Raw genomic sequence first — 19,957 nt, 5'->3', positions numbered from 1 at the left:
TAATAGCATTGTCTGACTACTAGTCAGACAAAACAAGACACTTCAACATGTCACTGGGGATTTTGCAAAGTTATATTGGTCCTTGCAGTGGCTGAAAATGTAAAAAAAAAAAAAGGGGCTGAATAATAATGGTAAATGGACCGTATTTATAAAGCGCTTTTCTAGTCTTCCAACCACTCAAAGCTGCTTTTACACTACATGCCACACTCACATTCACACACTGATGGCAAAGGCCTAAGCACCAATCTCCAGTCAGCTCTATGCCCATTCATACCCGATGGCTATGCCACCGGGAGCAATTTGGGGTTCAGTGTCTTGCCCACTTCGACATGTGACTGCAGCAGTCAGGGATCAAACTCCCAACCTTCTGACTGAGAGACTACCGACTCTACCACTGAGTCACAGCCTCCCCCCTCATAATCATTGAGGATAACGTTCATTAGCTGCAGCCATAACTGAAAGTCAGACGCACTCCTGGCATGTTACCTGGGTCTGACTCGTTTTTCTTTCACTTTTAAAAAAAAATATTTTATTTTCACTTTCACTTTAAACATCATCATCAAAAACAACAAATGTTGCCACACTGAAGCCCCATTTGAAGCTGACATATCTAATGCATCTACAGAAGCACCTTTGAAAGGAGGCATCTTGTTTGTAAGATTAGAAATTATAAAAAATAAAAAACAAGATTCCTGAGGTTCACATTACCCTGTCCTCATGTCTTCATTGATATATCTAAATTAGCACTGCCAAGAAGCACTACTGTAAAACTCTTAAGTCAACAGTATTCCTGGACTCTCAGGTTGCATGCATGTGATCCAGTGGGTGCTAGACTGCCTTCCTTTCCGTGCTGTAGTAGTGGTGTAAGGGGTTATGAAGTAAGGGCAGGCGTAGCTTAGCCTCCACAACGACGGATAAACCTGGAAGTTTAAAAATGGAAAGAAGGGACATTCTGCGCATGAAGGGAGGGGGTGGGCACAAGTGAGGGAAGCTGGCTGCCTGAAACATCAACAACAACAAAACGCAGTGTCATGAGGTACTGTAACCAGAGCCCCTACCGGATATGCCCTAGTTGCAACCAGCCCCCTCGTCCCCCGTCTGCCAGCAGCATTTCTTTCATGTCATGTCAAGTCAAGAGGAAACAAAGGCTGACACAGTCTTCAAAGTCACACCGTCAACTTTCTCCACTCTGTGTTCCCCTCTCTTATTCTCACTTTACTCGTACCACTTTCTCACTCGTGTTACCCAAACCCTGAATCTACATTACAGCTCTTGTTATTTTAATGATCCACTTGGCTTAGCAGGAAGGATTACAGAGGAGTGGGTGCCAAACTTTCCTTCTTCCTATCATCATCTCCTGATAGTTTCTTCCCTTAGCATGTGCTCCAGGGCTAAAAATAACTAGCCCCCTGTAGTCATTTGGTCACCAAGGGGAGGGGAATCATGGGTTGGCTATCCCCGCTTTGTTATGCAAGACGTCACATCGGCGTAGGTGGTTTATTGGATTAGCATGGTGGTAAAAGGGTGTGTGGATCCAGGCAGCAACTGGAGATTAGAGAGTAGTGCCTGGTGCTTAAGCAGGGAAACTTCCTACTGTGAAGCCTGTGATTATCACAAGTACTGTTTAGGTTCACAATAGGATGAAGTAAACAAGTGATTCCTAGAAAGAGGTTGTCTACACTGGGAAATACAACTGTCATGAAAACAAGAGAGAGGAGTTTTTGAATTTCAAAAATACTACAGATATAATACGTGGGGTTAGAAAATATGTGCCCAGAATTCACCTTTTCACAACTATGCAAACAGATTTCAACAGGTGTTTAATCTTCCACACATAACAGGACCAAAAGGGAAATTGAATTTCTGAATAGATGTATCTTAATTTGATCTTAATTTGTCCCTGGGAAAAGAAGAAAGGGTACTTCCAGGGCAGGTGAGGGTTTACAGAAACCAGACCACATAAATCTATATGAAAAATCTTGCACTGTTAACAGAGAATTACGTAATATTCCTGAAATGTTGTTGTTTATCCACTGATCCTACATCATCTCTTGGTGGGAGGTCCCTCCTTGGGAGGAGGTTATTTCCCTCCTTGGGAGGAGGTTATTTCCCTCCTCTTTGAGTCTCACAAGTCCAAGCTTCTTATTTCCAAGGTGAGAACAGAATTTGCAGCCAAGATCTCACCTGGTGACACTGGAAAGACAGGTGGTTGGGAAAGAGTAACAGCACTGAGTAAAGGTGAGGGAAAGGACAAAGACTCAAAGGCATGCTGCTGCCTCACTGCGACTAGACTGGATGTGCTATTTAAAGGGCCAGTTGGCCGATTTTCAACCTCAGTCCTTTCATGCTATTATGGGGAGCTAATACGTTTATGTTGGGGGGGAAAAAAGCAATTTCGCTCTGCGCCTTTGGAGGACGCTGTCCGATTCTCCGATGGGCCCTGGAAAGCCTCTCCAGACTACATAAAACGCGTCATCTGGTGGAGGCCAGGGAGCTCGCTAAACTACACTTCCTCAAACTATGACGCCCGCCTCATTCAAAGTCGTCAGGTTTGAAATGTAGATTGCAGACCCGAAGATTTTTTAGACAATCCACCGATATAATCTCGTCGTATTTCGGATTCTGTACCACTCTGAGCCATTGTCTGCAGCGAAAACGGTAGTATTTCACTCCAGCATCTCTCGCTGGGCCGTTCCTTCGTACAACGTTCTCCACAGCTATGGCGCCAATTTCAAATATTATTGCTTCTATCGATTACAGAGAACAGCAGCTTTGAAAGACATTTACATGCCTTTTTCCAGGGGCGAATTGCTCCTAAGTACAGCAGACAATCTGCAAGAGATACTGTGCAATAGTTACAGCACTAGAAAGTAACAGCATGAGTTTACACGAGCACCTGTAATGTCACCACAAAACGCAGTATCAATGTCACAGGAACAGAGACTAATTCTAATGATATAAAGTGATTTCACCAAGGTGCCTTCAAGTCAGGGTGACCATGAATTGCAGCATCACAGTTTCGTGTCTGGCATCTTGCTCGGCTTGCCAACTCTCTCTCTCTCTTTCTGCAGCACCTATACAAAACCAGTGTTTACGTTATACACAAGCCTCCTGACACTTCACTTGGATGTCAATAGTGATAGATTATATGCCAAAGAGAGATCTAAATCAGCACACAAAGGAACAAAGACAGCAAACAAAGTCAGTCAAGAAACAAGATCTTCAAGAAGCTTGACTGGTCAAGGAATCAGCGTTTACAAAGACAAATGAAAACAGAGCGCTCTCATAGCCGGTGACTGCAGCAGCATAAGGCCTGTGTGAAATAGCAGGCCAGAGGAGCTGGTTGAGCAGCTGTGATTGATGTTGTGTCTCTGTGTTGTGAATGAGCCCTCGCAGCAGGAGCCTGTGTGCTGGGGTAGGCCAGGTGCTGCAATGCACCAGTTGCAGCTGATACTGGATGCTACTGTTTAACTTAGTCCTTTCCCTCTCCCTTTGCGGCAGCTTGTACACAATGGGTCGTATAGACAATGTATGTAAAAGATGCAGACATATGTTCTCTCTTTTAACAGATGTATGATAAGCTTGTGCGTAGTTTTTGTGTTTGAAAAAAAGAAGACATTTAATTTTTTTGGTTAATTTCTGTACCAAGACTTACAGACTGAAGCCCTACTCACACAGGACTAGTATTACCTGGGGACCTGTGGTCATTTCTAATAATTGCGGATGTCGTCTGTGATCTTAATCCCGTCCGTAATTTATAAAGTAAAAATTCCAGCGCAAATTACCTACCAAATTTTGCCAAACACATCTGATAATATTAGTCCCTTGAGATTCGGTATCTCCGTAATTTGGAGTCGAATAATTTTTTTCTGCAAGAATTATGGAGGCTGCGGTGGAAATTATAAACGAATGTTTTGACAGCATATTGGACGGAAATTCAGGCTCATCTCACTACGCAGCATGAGGACCCATTCGCAGAAAGAGCTAACTCAAACCCAACACAAGAGCGAAATCTCCAAAGACGATGAGATGGATGACGCATGCCAACACGCACCAAGCAACGTTTTTCTACTTTTCAACAGGCTCAATATAAACGCCTAGTGCTAACATTTATTATGTGGTAGCCTATTAAAAGTAACGTTATGCCCATAGCGAACCCAGCGCAGCAAATCGGGCTTCATGTCTGTAAATTGTCGTAAAAAACAGACTTTGCTTATCCAATTCGCCGCAAGAAACACAGACGTGAGGGGGTCACATGAGGTCCCCAGGTAATACTAGTCCTGTGCGAATAGGGCTATAGTGAAATGTACCATCTCAGCAATTGGTGAAGATTAATAGTGAATGAAAGGTGGACTTTGACCTTCCCAACAATTAGTTGCAATATGCCAATGTGGTCTAAGGCTGATTTTGCACTGTAATGCGAGCAGGATTACTCAAAGTCCTACGAGCGGTGAGTTAAGTAAGTTAAGAGTTGTGCTTCTTAAGTCTCTACCTGTACCTGATCTGCAAGTTTCTGCCACAGCTGCTATTCTCGCACACGTGATCCAATTAAAGGCTACATATAAAACACTTTAATTGGATTAGAAGAGTAAAAGCAAAGCTAGAGAGTAGTGAGCACAGCTTCCAGAGAAACACTGGCCCCCCAATCTCAGTAGAATCCGATAAATAAAAGCAGACATCTTTTAATTTACAGCAACATCTCATATCAGCACAGTTTCATGACACAACGCAGAGCTGCTGTAGCTGACATACCGAAACTAACAATGTGAAGCAGCCTGACATTTATACAATGTAACTGTGGCCTTCACTGAATGTAAAAGTAGCACACAAGGCCAACCCTGACAGTCACAGAAGCTGGGGGTGAGAGGTGGAGGGGCGTCCATCATTAAAATAGCATTTCCCCTGCTTCCCCCACCTACATGCAATAATGGAATCAACCTCCCACCCGCTCATTTCCTTAGTTTCTTACACACTGTGTGGGATAATACACTCCGCCACTTCCACAGATGTCTCAGTGGGAACTGCTCTTAATATTCCCTGGTGGACACTGTGCATTCTCTCAGCTCTAATTTCATTAACTGCGGGCGTGCCACGGCTCAACTACCCTGACATCAATAAAGAGAGCAAGAAATGGGAAACTGGGCGGATACTGCCTGTTAATATAATTCTTAATTTACGTTATATTAGGCTGTATAACAACATCTTTCATCTATTAATGGAGCCAGCGGAAACCCCATACGAGCAGGCTGCATAAAAAACAGTGTATGAAGCACGGTAGGAGAGAAAAGAGTAACAAGGAGCCAAATAAAGCTCAGTCGGAGTGGAGATCAGAAGCACACAGCTCTGGAGGGGAAGCCTCTGGAGGAAGGATCAATGCCATCAAGTGTCGTAATGAGTTTGGATGCAGGCCAGATGTCAGGATTATTGCTTGTGTCAGCCAACAGACAGACGGGTGGAACAATAGTCACAAGGGGGCACGTATTTTGGAGAGAGTGCCCAGTGGGAAAAAACTGGGCCCAGCATGGCTTGGCATTGGACAAGGCATGCCGGTCTTCCCCGGTCTGTCTCTTTATACATCACCTCGCTGACTATTGTAGGTTACAGAGACACGCTGAGAAAATCAGGCATGGAAAATCCCTTCTGTGACACCCAAGAGATTTCCAAAGATACTTTAAGTGTGTCAATCAGACTAGAATATTTATATTTATCTGTCAATTATGGCAATTTTTGTATGTCTACACATGACAAGCTTATTGTCTGAATATCCTGATCTCAATATAATCAAATATAACACACTTTAATTTGGAGAAATAAACTACAGCCGGACTTGGTTGAAGTTCTTGAAGACGTTTCACCTCTCATCCGAAAGGCTTCTTCAGTTCTACACTGACTGGTGGACGGAGCTAGAAATATAAGCCTCTGTAGGTCATTAGTATGCTAACAGATGTGTAATCAATATATCTTGTAATTCTCACATGATACAGCCTTATGTTTGCATCCTCCGCAGATTTATAAGATGCTATACTGTAATGTATTAACTCAGGTCAGGCAGAAGTGGTGGGGGTGGAAAATTATTGCTGCGATGACTGTCAACTCTGGCAAGATTAAACGCATCTAATGGCCGCGATGACAGGATCAAAAATGACCTGACACTCAAGCATGTCATGAGCACGTCATAACACTCAGGGTTAAATATTAAACCGCACAATAAACAACAGAGCTGACCAATACTTCAAAATACATCCCCAGAATATGGTGCACACATCAGCTCCCTAAAGAAACAGTACTAATCCTTGTTTTTGAAATATGAGGACCATCTGGGGATCATTGTATTAGTGGGGATATTTTAAGCACCAGTATCTTCTTCTGTTGATTCATGATTGACCTCAATAAAGCTTTTATAACACATCATTCAGGAGGGATATCGTGTCACATGGTGGCTGCATTTTACAACTTCTTTTTGGTCAGCACTTACTATGTCTATGATTACAAAGTGATGATTCAGTTGGCTCCATGACTAAGCCTTAGGGTTCTTCAGAAAGGCCCATGAGTCACTCCCTGAGGATAGAACGTCCATCTGGAGGTAAATCAAAAGGTAAAAGGCTTTTTGTTCTATCAGAAACAGGTCCAGACATAACCGCTGAGATACTGAACAAGCACTAATGAGCCTGGGAGAGTTGTAGGCCGGTCAATAAAGTGTAGATGAGGAGGCACGTGATCTGGCCGCAACTAGGCTCCCACACGATTCATTCAATAATAACAGGGTGGGTAGGGGCAGGCAGCTCGGGGCTATTGACATTGATCTAACACGAACAAATGAATGGCAGCCAAACTACAGTCAGGAGGCTTTGTGAAGAAAAAACGGCATCGAATACTTCACTGAAAAAAAAAAGGAAAAGCAGAGGAATGATGCGTTACTCTTCTCCTATAGAAATGCTCAACACACAATAAGCACCATAATAATCTATTTAAAGAAGTAAGACAGACAGGTAAGACAGGTCTGGTGTAATATGGAGTTCAGCATCCTCAGTCTGCACATTGTTCACCATAACCTGGTGTTATCTACCATGGTTATTGGGGTCACATTTGTTCCAAATCCCTGGGCTTTGAGATATCTCAATCTCACAACTCACTGAGCCTGATGTGCCATTTATATCTGCTCATGGCTACCAAAGAAAGATCTGTACATGATTCATTTATGCCAGATAAATATTTCAGCAGCCAGAGCAGCCACACTCTATTCATAGGAATCAGAGCTCTGGAGATGAAAGCCCCCTCCCCTCCCCTACCTCCAACCATTTATGAATGGGAGGGGAGAGATGGAAGAGGATATAGATAGTGCCTCAATCTAAGCAACGGTAACATCCATAAGTCGCTTATCAGATCACAATGCTGTAACCAGTGCTCGCAACAACAGGGCAGCTGCGGAATTAATCCCCATCCCTGTTTCGGCTCCGTCTGGCTTCCCATGTGCTCGGGCCGCCTACCATTGGGACTGACAGTCCAGGGACAACATGGGCAGCTGGGGCTTTGTGTGACATCACAGGGATGTCCTGGTCTAGCTTAGCTAGGGATCTGCAGGGTCAGAAAACCTTTCCACTGTCACTGAGTTTGTGAATGGCAAAAGGGTAAGGCAGATGGTGTGCAATTAAAAGGTCTGGAAACAGGAAACAGACCTTGTGAATACCAGGAATTGGTTACAGCGTTATGTCAGTGTTGTGCTTGACCTAAAACGACTGCTCCTTGTCTCATTCATTGTCACCGGTAGAAAATAATACGCCAGGTCGTGATGTTGTAGCCAAGACAATACAGGGGGTCAAGAACTATTTGAATTAGCTCGAAGCTCCTCCGTGGCTTTTGGGGGGAAACACCAGTAGTGCTGAAAAAATTGTCAATAAATGTCTTATGTCAGCTGACTGAAACATACCTTACAACTAACGTGTTAAACAATTAATCATCAAAGTTATTCATCAAGCGACAAGACTAAGAGCCTGCTAACAGTTCTGTCAGACTGCTTGCACTAAATAGTAGAATGCTGGCTAGCATAAAACACAAAGCACCGCTGATGATGATGGAATTTCATCAGTTTTGAAAGCATTTTGGTCAAAAACCAATGCACTGGACAAAAAGGCTTTTGATGGGATGATGGCACTATATGAAAAGACCCATTTCAGAATTGACAGTTGTAGCCCTACAAGAGGTCCTTTAACAGCCAGCCAAAATGTAACACCTGTTTTGAACTGCTGCAGCCCTTCCTCTTCCTGTATAAGCAGAGTATGTGTTAAAACCACTGCGGGGCCCAAGACAATTAATTTTAAGATCTTTGTTCAAGTGTTAGATGGAAATAGAGAAGGTGATAGGAAGCAGAGAAGGGTGACAGAAACGAGGGCAGCACGTTAGGCCGGACAGCATGAGGCAGCGCACTGCGCAGGGCGACTCGAGAGGGTTGGTGCTCCAACGCTTGCTGCTGCGGTGATGACTGTCAGAGAAGTGGGCTAAACCACTTTTGATCCAGACTGTAGTAACATTACAACCTGCTCTGCTGTCATCTACTTTGAATGACTCTTTGGCTGACAGTGCTGTCAGCAGCCTGACATGAGAGACAATCCATGGTGCACTGGGATTTTTATAACTCAATATGAGCAGCACGCACGCTATAACTTCCTCTGACTAGGAGGAAACAGGTTGTCATATTGAGGATGACAAAGAAAGGCATTTAAATGTGGGAATTTTGTAGGCGAAAACAGAAGTGTTGTGATAGTAGGGCCATCAGATGGCGGCCAGTTTAAATGGGGATGTTATAATGGTAAAGGGCTCAGTGGAGGGTGACGTCATTCACAGGCCCCTATATCCTACAAAGAAAGTAACGGGATACTTATTAATATAATAAATACTCGATAAAGACAACAAAATTCTGTCATATGTTGTCTAAAAATAGCTGTAATATCCAAATGGCTGCGCAATGACAACTAATCCATCCCAGTGTTTCAGTCATGCTCATTGACCTGATGTGACATGCTAGTTACGTGTTAGCTTAACAGGCCAAACTGGCTCCTCCATCATCTACAACAGCAGAGTAAATAACACACGTGCATAATGCAAAGAAAACACGACAATGGATGATGTCAATGATTGATCCAGGCCTTAATCATCAAAAGCATTAATGTATTAAGACCTTCTATTAATAGCAGGGTGAATTACACTACAGGAAACTGATGAAAGCATTGTTGTATTGTTGGCACAGCCTTCCAAAGAATATGAGCCATACGTGTAAAACAATACAGGATTACTGAATGGGTAAAGTGTAAAGAAGTAGCCGAGATAGGAAATGTAGATTAAGCTTCAACTTTATATCGTCTCTACTTATTCCTAATGGAAGTTCTCAAATGTGTTTAGAGCTTACCATCCAGCCCTGTGGCCTAGTTGGACATAGAGTTGAGAAAGGAACGGGGTCAGGAAATGCCTGAGATCTAATGGGTCAAGGGCGGCAAGAGTTTTATCTTCCCAACCATTAGATGGTGTTGCTTCCCTGTGGAGCGCCTGCCGACACCTCTCTATCTGACCTTGTCATCCCGCTGTGACACCATCACGTCGGCCGTCTCCTGGCACGTGCAGTCACGCTGTATTTTCCTGCTGTTCATGATTGTGTGCGTCACACAGACAAACACAAACAGGCTTCTGCTAACCAGCATAAAAAAATAAAAATTATGATTGCCGGTGCAGTTTGGTGCTTCCCTCTCAGAGTCTATAATGCTGCTTTCATGAATTATTTGGCGTTTGGGAACAGGAGGTGAGAACAGAGTTACTGTACATCTTAGGAGCTGATGGCAAGGTGGACGAGTTTTAGATTTACCTCCCCATGAGGATACATTTGCAACGCAGCTTTTCAGTGGATAATAAATAAGGTTCAATCTGAGCAACATTACTGAGGATCTCCAGCTGACCAGCGGATCAGAGGATCTAATCAATTTCACAAAATGGATAGTTCAAGGACTCTTGAAGCACTCAGGACATTAAGACATTACAGGAGTGAAATTGAACAATTAGTCTCAGGTTTCTTTTCACAATCTTAAAAGACTTTTGACTACTTTGAAATAGACACGATCTAAAGAATGGTAATGTATGTAAAGGACACAGTGTATAATATAGAGCACATATAATGTTCTGAGCCTATTTAAACTTTATAGATTAAAAACACTTCCACTAATGTTATAAAGATGTTACACAAAGGAATACAATAATTCTATTGCATACAGCCACAATCTTAATAAACTAAGAGCCACAATATATTACTATTATCTAGTTTGTATGCCAAATAAATGGACTGTAAATGGTAAATGGACTGTACTTAAATGGCACTTTTCTAGTCTTCCAACCACTCAGAGCGCTTTTACACTACATGTCACAGTCACCCATTCACACACACATTCACACACTGATAGCAAAGGCCTCAGCGCTAATCTCCAGTCAGATCTATGCCCATTCATACCCGATGATTCTGCCTTTGGGAGCAATTCTGGGTTCAGTGTCTTGCCCAAGGACACTTCGACATGCGACTGTAGCAGTCAGGGATCGAATCCCCAACCTTCGGATTGAGAGGTGACCGACTCTACCACTGAGCCACAGTTGCCCTAAATAGGTAGTTTAAATACATCTGGCGACAAGTACAAATAGCAGGCTGATTAATTGATCATTTGGGCAACAGACGATTATTTGGTAACACAATCGCGTAATCTTAAAATCTGTTTAAGCGAGAAGAAAATTATTCTCTGGTTCCAGCTTCTCAAATGTGAGGATTTGCTGCTTTTCTGAGTTTGATATTACTGTACATTCTGTTTTTCAGACCGTTGTCCGAGCAACACAAGTAATTTAAAGATTCCAAATTTGGTTCTTGGAGGAAAGGAACGACATGTAGACATGCTGACTCAACAATTACTATGGGGGGTTTTGTATAGGTCCCTGTCTGAACACATTTGTACTTATAGTCAGAACCATAACCCCGAGGCCACCAACTTAAGATTTTTAATTTATTGGAAAAATAAAATCAACAAATTAATTAAAAATCAGGATTATTTTAGTTGCAATTATATATAAGACAATGCAATTTCTTTTCAATGGGCGATCAACCTGAAACTGCATGGAAAGTTTTTACTCATCAGCTCATCTTCCTCATCACAGATCGATGTAATGACTCGCATGAGCAAACATCAGAATAGGTTCTTTGTCTCTGCATCCAGCTGCACGTGAGCATTTCCACATCTCCACAGCCCCACAATGACCTGCCACATCCGCTTTACCTCGCAGACAGAGGAAAATCATTGAGGTGAGTGAAATTGAGTATCTGAAGAAACACGTATTAGACTGGCTGCAGGTTAGTGATGGAGCCAGCACACTAAGCGGAAAATAGAGGCCAGGAGATGTCCCATGCCGGCACATAGCCAGAGCAGAGAGGCCCGAGGGGACTTGATATGACACACCAGCGGCCCCAGACAGGGGATTTAGTGGCGTGTTGGGCTTTTGTGCCACATTATTATCAGCCAGTGATCCGCCAGGCACATGGGCAGCTTTCGATCCCTTCAGAAGGGAGCAGTCTATCCCCCTCCAGTTTCCCTCCCCATGCTGCTACCACTATTCAGACAGATTGAGGCTTAGCTGGTGTTATTGAAATGCTACAGGGGAAACATCCTGCTTCACTTACACGTGAAAAAAAAATCTTGAGAATGGCGGAAAGGTAGGAATATAATGTTTGAAGAGGAAGCAGAATAAAAAACTAGTATGTGGGCAATGAGATGCTTAAGAGCATCTTCATCATGTGTATCACTGGGGGAAAAACAAGCATTTGGTCTTTTGATAGAATTATCACAGCACAGGCTTACCTGCCTATCTGCACCTTTAGTGTCAACTGTAAGCAGGGATTTGGTCTGTCTGCAGATAAGCATGCAAGCTAAGATGGCAAACAGGGTGCTTCTCGCCATCTGTCTAGCTTTAACTTGCGTGGCTTCTGTCGATCAGCTTTAGCATCTAGACAGTGGAGGCAGGTATTAAGCGCCTTCCTGCCTATCATGGAAATTAGTATTGGATAGATCAGCGTCCAAAAGGTGCCTCTCTGTCTGTCATCGCGGGATCCTACATTAAACATGCTGATAGCTACTGACGTCACCTGTACCCCAAGAGTCCTAGATAAGGTTATTTTGGCAACGCATGCCGGCGCATTCTGGCAGGGATGCGGGATGTTTCCACAGCTCAGCGGAGGAGAGTGACAAGGAGTGGAGCGGCACGTGGTGGGCAAGACTGGGGAGTGTGCAGCACGGAGAGCTGACGGACAGGCCGCTGATGGATTAGGTGGTAAGCCTGGCAGAGGGCTGCCCTTTCTAGATGGAAGCCTGCCTGATGCAATGTGGTGATTAAAAAATAAAACTGAAGAGTGGGGAGTGTGCTTAGGATCCCATGAAAGCAGCAAAAGAAATGTGGCAGACGGCGGAAGATATGGACACATGAGGCTCGAAATGTTGATGCTGGAGCAGAAGCACGGACCATCAACAGGAGGCGATTGAATCCAACATTCAGATAGATGCTTGCAAAAAATGTCATACTGTTTTGGAGCAGAGGGATGACGGTGTATGCCTGATGCTATGGAGCCGCGTAAAAAAAATAACTGCATAATGGTTTGCTCTTTGTAACCTTAAAGAAATAGAGTGTTGTAGTGGGGGGTTGTGTGGGGTGACAGCAATAGCTGCTCCATAATTCATGCGACTGCAGCAGCCGCACTGGTCAACAGTTTTCGATGGAATCTATATCAGTATTAGATATTTAGATACCTTTAGGAGGACGCATGGTTGTATCCGTCAGTGGCGTAACAGGATGAGAAATGGCTTTGTAATTCACAGCTCTTCGGTGGCATTTTACAACCAACTCACAAAACACAACCACTTACAACAAGAGGATGTGTGAGATGTACCCTGTTCACACACTCTTCTATTAGATTTAAGAGGAAGCTCAATGAAACAAAGAATAAATGGATTTACTGGCATACTTAAAATCTATTGTAATTATTGACATTTGGATACAACCACTGAAATGTGTCAACAGTTTCTGTCCAACACTCTAAGCTGACGATCATTCATAACTGTCTGTCTCACAGCCATAATTCAGAAAGACAATCCTACTATACTACTATTGCTACACTAACAGTAAATTGTTCTGCTATATTAAATGTAGTTTTGTACTTTAAATGATATGAAATTGTGACATAAAGGCCACCTGTTGGGAATACAGACACATGAACGCATGAACAATGTGGGCACCATTTTTGGGCACACATTCTTACGTAACAAAAACGGATTCATATTGGCTGTCTAAGAAGTTGATCAATGTCTGGATGGTTAAGATGCTTAAAATTAAAATCTTCAGAAATCCAATAAGCAATATTAGTCACTTATGCCGGTAGAACTGCATCACCAATATTATTCATTCTGCTGCAAAATCATGGCCGGTCTACTTTTCACGTGTGGTGTTGAGATATCACTGTAATCTCGTCAACTTATCTATAAATCCTGAGAGCGACACTTTTGCCTCAAGTAACATTTTAAGCTTAATCCAAAAGGCAGCTGGACTTGGTTGAAGTTCTTGAAGACGTTTCACCTCTCATCCTTAGAATTAAGCTTGGAATTACCATGACCTGCATGACTGAGAACCTTCACAGACACCTCAAAAAACATCATTTTATAACTTAAACTGCTGTCTTAAATCGTCTTTAAAAAAATGTGCCCAAATTTGTCTTAGCCTTATCAACTCAGAATTGGTCAAGAATTGTCACATTTAAAGAAAAGTACTCGATTATGGCTGAGATAATTGGAAAAAGTTTAACAAATGCATATGAAATGAATGATTTAAAGGTGCCTTTATATCATGGATTTTAGGACTCACAGTCCCAGTTTCATCGAGCATCAGTCTGTACGGTCTGAGCAAAGGAATTAATATTTTATTATATCAGTAAAACAATTTTTGCATCTATTAATTAATAATGTTTTTGAGAATTGATACATCAACAGAAAACGTAATATTGGAATATTCAAGTATAAGTATCAGTATTTTCTTACAGCCCTAATGGATATGGATAAATAGACCAATATGTTGTACGCTACAAGTTGACAGTATCACAGGTTGTCCTCAGCTTGATGCTCCTCTGCAGCAGCTTGCAGACTGTTCTTCATCCTCACAAATACTGAATTTTTAAATCGAGTCGCATGCATCTTTAAAAATGCATTTCCCACAGTCCTATCTGCTTGCATAAAGGACCCAGTTGAGGGAATAATGAACACACACTCAACACTTAAACTGTCTTATCATATTTACAGCATTTCCAGAGGTAAAGGAAATTATTGAAGACATAGCCTTAAGTATATAAATATATAATACATATTAGGTATGCATGCTGATGTGCCCATATCCTCCAAGTTATGGAACTACTAATCTAGAAGTATATAAATTACAAATCAGAGGAAGTTCTTTCTAATTCACTTAAAGAGGCCAGAGTGCTTGCCTTAGCTGCCAGAAAATATATATTAAACAGCAATAACTCAGCCCTGAGCCTAACGTTATTAATCAAGCCAAAGCCAACTCAAATCAAGACGGCACAAACTGCAGCAAGATCCATAAATAAAATCCAAACGATATGACATTGATCCCTGCAGATGGATTCTGTCCAAGTCCTAAGAGGTCAAAGGTCATGGTCAGTTACGAATAAGAGATGGGAGAAATTTCAAGACTTCATAAAGAAACCGCGTAGGACTGTGCAACTGCAGCCAGTGATAAGCCTGTATGTGGCCGGCCATAGGTCCTCTCCTGGATAAACAAACAAACCTTAACACCCAAAGCTACTAAGAAGCCTTATGAGGCCCAAAGTAAATAGATCCCATTATGAGCATTCAAATCACTTAACTAATGTGTATGTGTCTGCATCCTCTTTCCCTGGCAAAGGCAACTGAGATGCAGTGGAAAGTTACTGGTGCAGTGGAGGAGTGAGGGGGTCCCAGCAGAATTACAATGGCTGTATTATTATACCAACGCTGCTTTAGATCTCATTTGCTGGACACTTGTTATTGTGCTACAAGACTTACTATCACCCGGACTCAAGATTCAAGATTCAAGATGGTTTTTGTCACTCTGGTTATACAAGTACTGTGTGAAATTCTTATGCTGGGAGAGGCATAAGGGACATATAAAATATAATACAATAAAATATATTAACAAAAAAGGATTCAGTAATAAAACAAAATAAAAAATTAACATATTTAAGAAATATGTAAATTTTATACAACGTAGGCAAAATATACACATTTAAGGCAGAGGCGGAGTATTGCACAAAAGGGGTTTAATTGCCCTTGTGTGAGTTGAGGTGTTATTTATTTAAAAGTCTTATGGACTGGTGGGAAAAGTCCATAAGTCAACTTGCAATACTCCTGGTCACTTCTGCTTGCTCAGAAGAAGATGTGTTGGGGGCTAAGGGGGTGTCCCAGACATCCCAGGATGGGTGCTGGGTTTGCTGGGTCTGGTGCACTACACTACAGTAGTGTCACTATGAGAGGCTTAATGCAGACTGCAGACACTTAGACTGGGAAACCCCTGTGTTTTGCTGATATGGAAACGGCTGCAGACTTTACATGTAAGCTAAAGGTTATAGAAATAAGTAACACTGAAATCTTTCTGGGGACTCCTTAAAAAAACTCTTAAGGCCCCCGGGGTTTCCTTGACCCCTGTTGGGGCAGCGTTAATCACAGCTTTAGCTAGCAAGTTATCGTACTGTACTTCCAGACAGCTACCGGCCGGCCTTCTTCTAGTAACAATGAAGTAGCCAAGGAGATGGTTTTCAAACATTTCTCTCACACATACAACGAACTAAAATTGTCTTTACATACCCTCCGACCGGGAACGGAGATCGGACATCGTTCTCTGGACGGGCGGCATCTCTCCACGCAGAGCCGGGCGACGGCACCTGTCAAGCGGCCGCGGCTTGTTGGTTTTGCTCCCTGTGGCCGCTGCTTCTGCTCTCAACCGTCAAAGAATTTCAAATTAACGGCTAAAAATGCAACACAGGACTCTCTCTCATGCGGATACTGCTGCGTGTTTACTGCTAATGAGAGATAAAGGCGAGGTATTAAAAACAACATTCATTTCCTAGTGGTGACAGAAACATGCCCGGGAGCCCACGGCTTCATGGGTCCGCCAGCATCCCGGTTCACACGGCGGATTATAAAGCCGATAGACGCCTTCGGTATAGCAGGAGTGGACACGGACTTACCATAAACTGACGTGAGGGGGACGGTGCCGCTTCACATTATGGACCGTACCACTTTTAGTCGCAGCAGGAGGGGAGTGACCGAACATAATAACTCTCATTTCACCGTGACTAGAACTTGGAAGTCAGGAAAATGTTTGAATTTTTCAAGGACTTCGAAAGCAAACACGATGGATTTTTTTTAATCTGCTGGTCAAACATGATTTAAAACACTGATAAATGTCAAATGTCGTTGGTGTGGACAGCTCCCCCCTCTGCAGTAGACGTTATTCACAGGTTCAAGACATAACAATAGTACAGTGGGTGGGAGTTGGCTTATCACATTTGAGTCTTGTTTTTGTGTAAAATATAGTTGTATTATATGTAATTATATGTAATAATAGATATTGCAATGTCAGCAAATTGTACTCTTTGCAATTTAACGAACTATTTTACAGTAATATAAGGCAAAACACGAAATATACAGTATTAAACAAAACATATTTTGCATCCATGGAATGTCTCCACATAGCACATTTATTTCAACCACCTTCCAGTTTTATAAATGTACAGTGTATAATGTAATGGAGTACAGCAACTCTTTTTTTAAATTCTAAAACAAATCTATTGTTTTCATTTTGTAATATTTTATTGTTGTATAAAGTACTATAATTATAGCCTATATAAAACACTAGAAGTTTATTTTCAAATTTTCATCTCATTGATACTAAACCTAATTTTGTATTTTCTTGATATTTATGTGATGATGAATTACACTATATAAAGATACAGAGATTTTGAAAAGCCTGTGACCACATCACACATATCAAGAGTTGCCACCTGCTAACATCTGCTCTGAGGCCAGCTGGAGAAGGAGCCTTCCAGCAGTGCAGCGTCAGCATCACTTTACAGTTAGGGTTTGTACATTTTAACAAAGATGATATGGTTATTATTGTTACTTAAATCTGAAAATGATTCAAGTTGTAATATGTTACAGACAAACGCATAGGCCTTAATAAATAGATCATTATGTTGCCATGCTGTGCTCTCACATGTGGGAGAGGGATCCTTATTTGGTTGATGTTACCTCTACTTTTTGTTCTTTATTAATGTGGAAGGCAACATGCCACTTAACCACTTATCTCTGAAGGCATGAGAACCCTGTCTATTTAAGCAATGTTCTAATATTTTGTTAAATATCACATAAATAGACTGATAGCTGTAGCAATATTTCATCCGTATGTGAGAAGCAGACACTTGAAATGTTTCACAAACAAAAAGGCCGGACACATGTATTAACATACATTTACCAACTCAAAAATGTGATCAAGCCTGTCATCAATACATCCAGGTATCACCTGACTTAAGTTAATGATGTGCTAGCACTAGAGCAAGCTAAAGCTTGTCTACATGGACACTTTGATAGTTCAAGCGGGTGTAGATTTCAATTTCATTAACTCTATTTTCACATTTTTACAACAAGAAGGGATGTTTTGAACATCTAATTTGGCACAGGTGGTGTCATATAGGACACTTCTTGTTCACTAACATATATAGACTAACGAACCAAATGGTGAATTCTGTCCTTAAAAAGCAGTTCCAAGTTTTGGGAACACTAAACATACAAACCAAATTGTTGTGCAGTGACAGACCTGGACTCTTAATGACCACAACAATGGAATCAGTCAGTTGTAAGTAGACGCTAGTATCATTCACTGTGTTATTATGTGATTAGAGACAAGCTAATCCAGGGTGACTTACTATGGCTTACATCTTCATTTATATCCCTCATCTATCCGCCACTCTCCTTTCATGAATCTGCTTTAATGTGGACCAACAGTTCGCAAAAAAAAGACACATAAAACAGAATTATACACACATGCAAATACAAAAAAAGAGGCATCAAGAAATGTGTCTCTGCAGCGACTGGCAGGCTGCTGTACTTCCAGCATATCAAAGTGTGTTTTCATCCTCACTGCAGCTGAAATGCAAATCACACCAGAGACAGCATTTGTGCAGCAGCAGCACCACTGCAGTTGCCTGCGAGAACTGCAGCATTACAGACACACCACAATTGTGTCTTGTTTGGCAGTATTTTAATGCTGAGTGTCCTTATTATGTGCATTTACAGAGAGGTTGTGTATCTATTGCTACCAGACTCCCTGCAGGTTTTCATGTAGTTTGACACTCTTCGTTAGCAGTGATTTAAGACTCTCTGCTCCCTTTATGATCTATATTCCCCTTAAAAATTAAATGTGCGTACTGTTGTGGGGATTAGGGGGAAGATGAGATTATGCTTCTGCTTCTGAAAACATAAAACAATCTGGAGGTTTTGTGCATGGGCAGTGCAGAGGATGCCGGCTAATTTAACAACAGAAGGCAAATCTGTTTTCACACCTCCTTGAACAGAAAGATTAAGATTTCGGTGCAGTCATAACGATGATAGAAAGATGTTTTCTCCGGGTTTTTTTTTACATCTTAAATTCAACTGTTAGTCCTATTTTCGAAAGCCAAAATAAATCAAGAACACAAACACAGAGAGATTGTACATGTGAACTCAAAAGCATCCAGAGATAAGAGATGAGCACCTGAACGTCTACGCCTCCTCCTGTGCCTGCTAGAGACACATCTCTCATCCCAAAGATTTCCTTTCTTTCCCCCGCTCCGCCTAATTCAACATCAGCTCGCCACCACGGGGATTTGGCTCTGTAGCTCCCACGGTTGCTAAGCAACAGTGACAAGAAGCCTGCCTTTTCGATTATGTGTGTGTGTGTGTGTGTGTGCGTGCGTTTGCTGGTTTTGTTTTTTTACAGCAAATCCAATCCAAACAATGAGTCATTGAACCAGCCGTCCAAATTTCTACCACTGTCTGAATGTGTGTCAATAAAAAACAGCCTGAATGGGTTTATTCTTATCGTTATCACAGTGACCTGAGGAGGTTTCTCTGATAGGCCTCCTCACACCTTTGTTCTCTGATGAGCCATGATTGTAGTAAATGTGCGTTTTATCAGGCTGTGATTAAAAAGCAAATAGAAGATCCAGCAAGTCTTTACACAACTCAATAGCAGGGGCGTGACTTTATAAGCACTGCCTTTTAATTTAGTTTTTGGTCCACATCTTAAATAAGCTTTTAATAATACTAACAATGGATTAAGCTGTTATTTCAAATTTGTTTATGGGACATCTTTGTGACCAAGCAGTTAAGATTTCTTGTCTGTTTCTACATTTTCACAGTTTAAAACTTTGGCAAATGTAAAAAAACAACAGACAAAATCTAGTAAGAATAAAATAATATGATCAGGATCAGTCCTGCATAAAATTATATTAAAAAAAACATTAACTGCCAACAAAAGTATTTTTCTAACTCAGCTTTTGATCTACAATTCTGTAGATTTCCCCCAAAAAATAAAATGTAGTTTTTCTGTGTTACTTAAAAATTTTCATTTAAATAAATGTCTGTTAAGTCACTGTCTATCGCCGAATGAGGTAACACAATGGTGATTGAGCCTATGGCCCACTGATGAAAGCCTTTGCATCTGCAGTATTACAGACAGTGTCTGGTGCGACCTCATAAGCGGCGCCCAGTTAGTGACACGTTTTCCATCACCGCAGTGGTTGTTCTGCCAGAGAGGGTAGGCGGAGCTAAGCGGCTGCTTTTCCGGTCCCTGCAAGTGTTGCGAG

At 41.8% G+C, this 19,957-nt stretch overlaps 1 protein-coding gene across 2 annotated transcripts in view; it reads right to left on the bottom strand.

The window, feature by feature from the left end:
* atp8a1 (ATPase phospholipid transporting 8A1) overlaps window positions 1-16,282 on the bottom strand; it is a 114,231-nt gene extending 97,949 nt beyond the window's left edge. For both annotated transcript variants that reach the window (XM_069669195.1, XM_069669196.1), the window contains exon 1: window positions 15,918-16,282. In XM_069669195.1, the coding sequence (XP_069525296.1) occupies window positions 15,918-15,966 (49 nt within the window). In that variant the 5' untranslated portion in view covers window positions 15,967-16,282. The remainder of the gene's footprint in view (window positions 1-15,917) is intronic.
* Between the last annotated feature and the right edge of the window lie 3,675 nt (window positions 16,283-19,957).

The sequence above is a fragment of the Semicossyphus pulcher genome, unplaced genomic scaffold (assembly GCF_022749685.1).
Source record: "Semicossyphus pulcher isolate SPU_LCO1_2020_fin unplaced genomic scaffold, fSemPul1.0.p SCAF_2, whole genome shotgun sequence".
NCBI classification, from domain to species: Eukaryota; Metazoa; Chordata; class Actinopteri; order Labriformes; family Labridae; genus Semicossyphus; species Semicossyphus pulcher.
The sequence above is the reverse complement of the archived record's forward strand: the minus strand, read 5'-3'. Positions and strand labels throughout refer to the sequence as shown.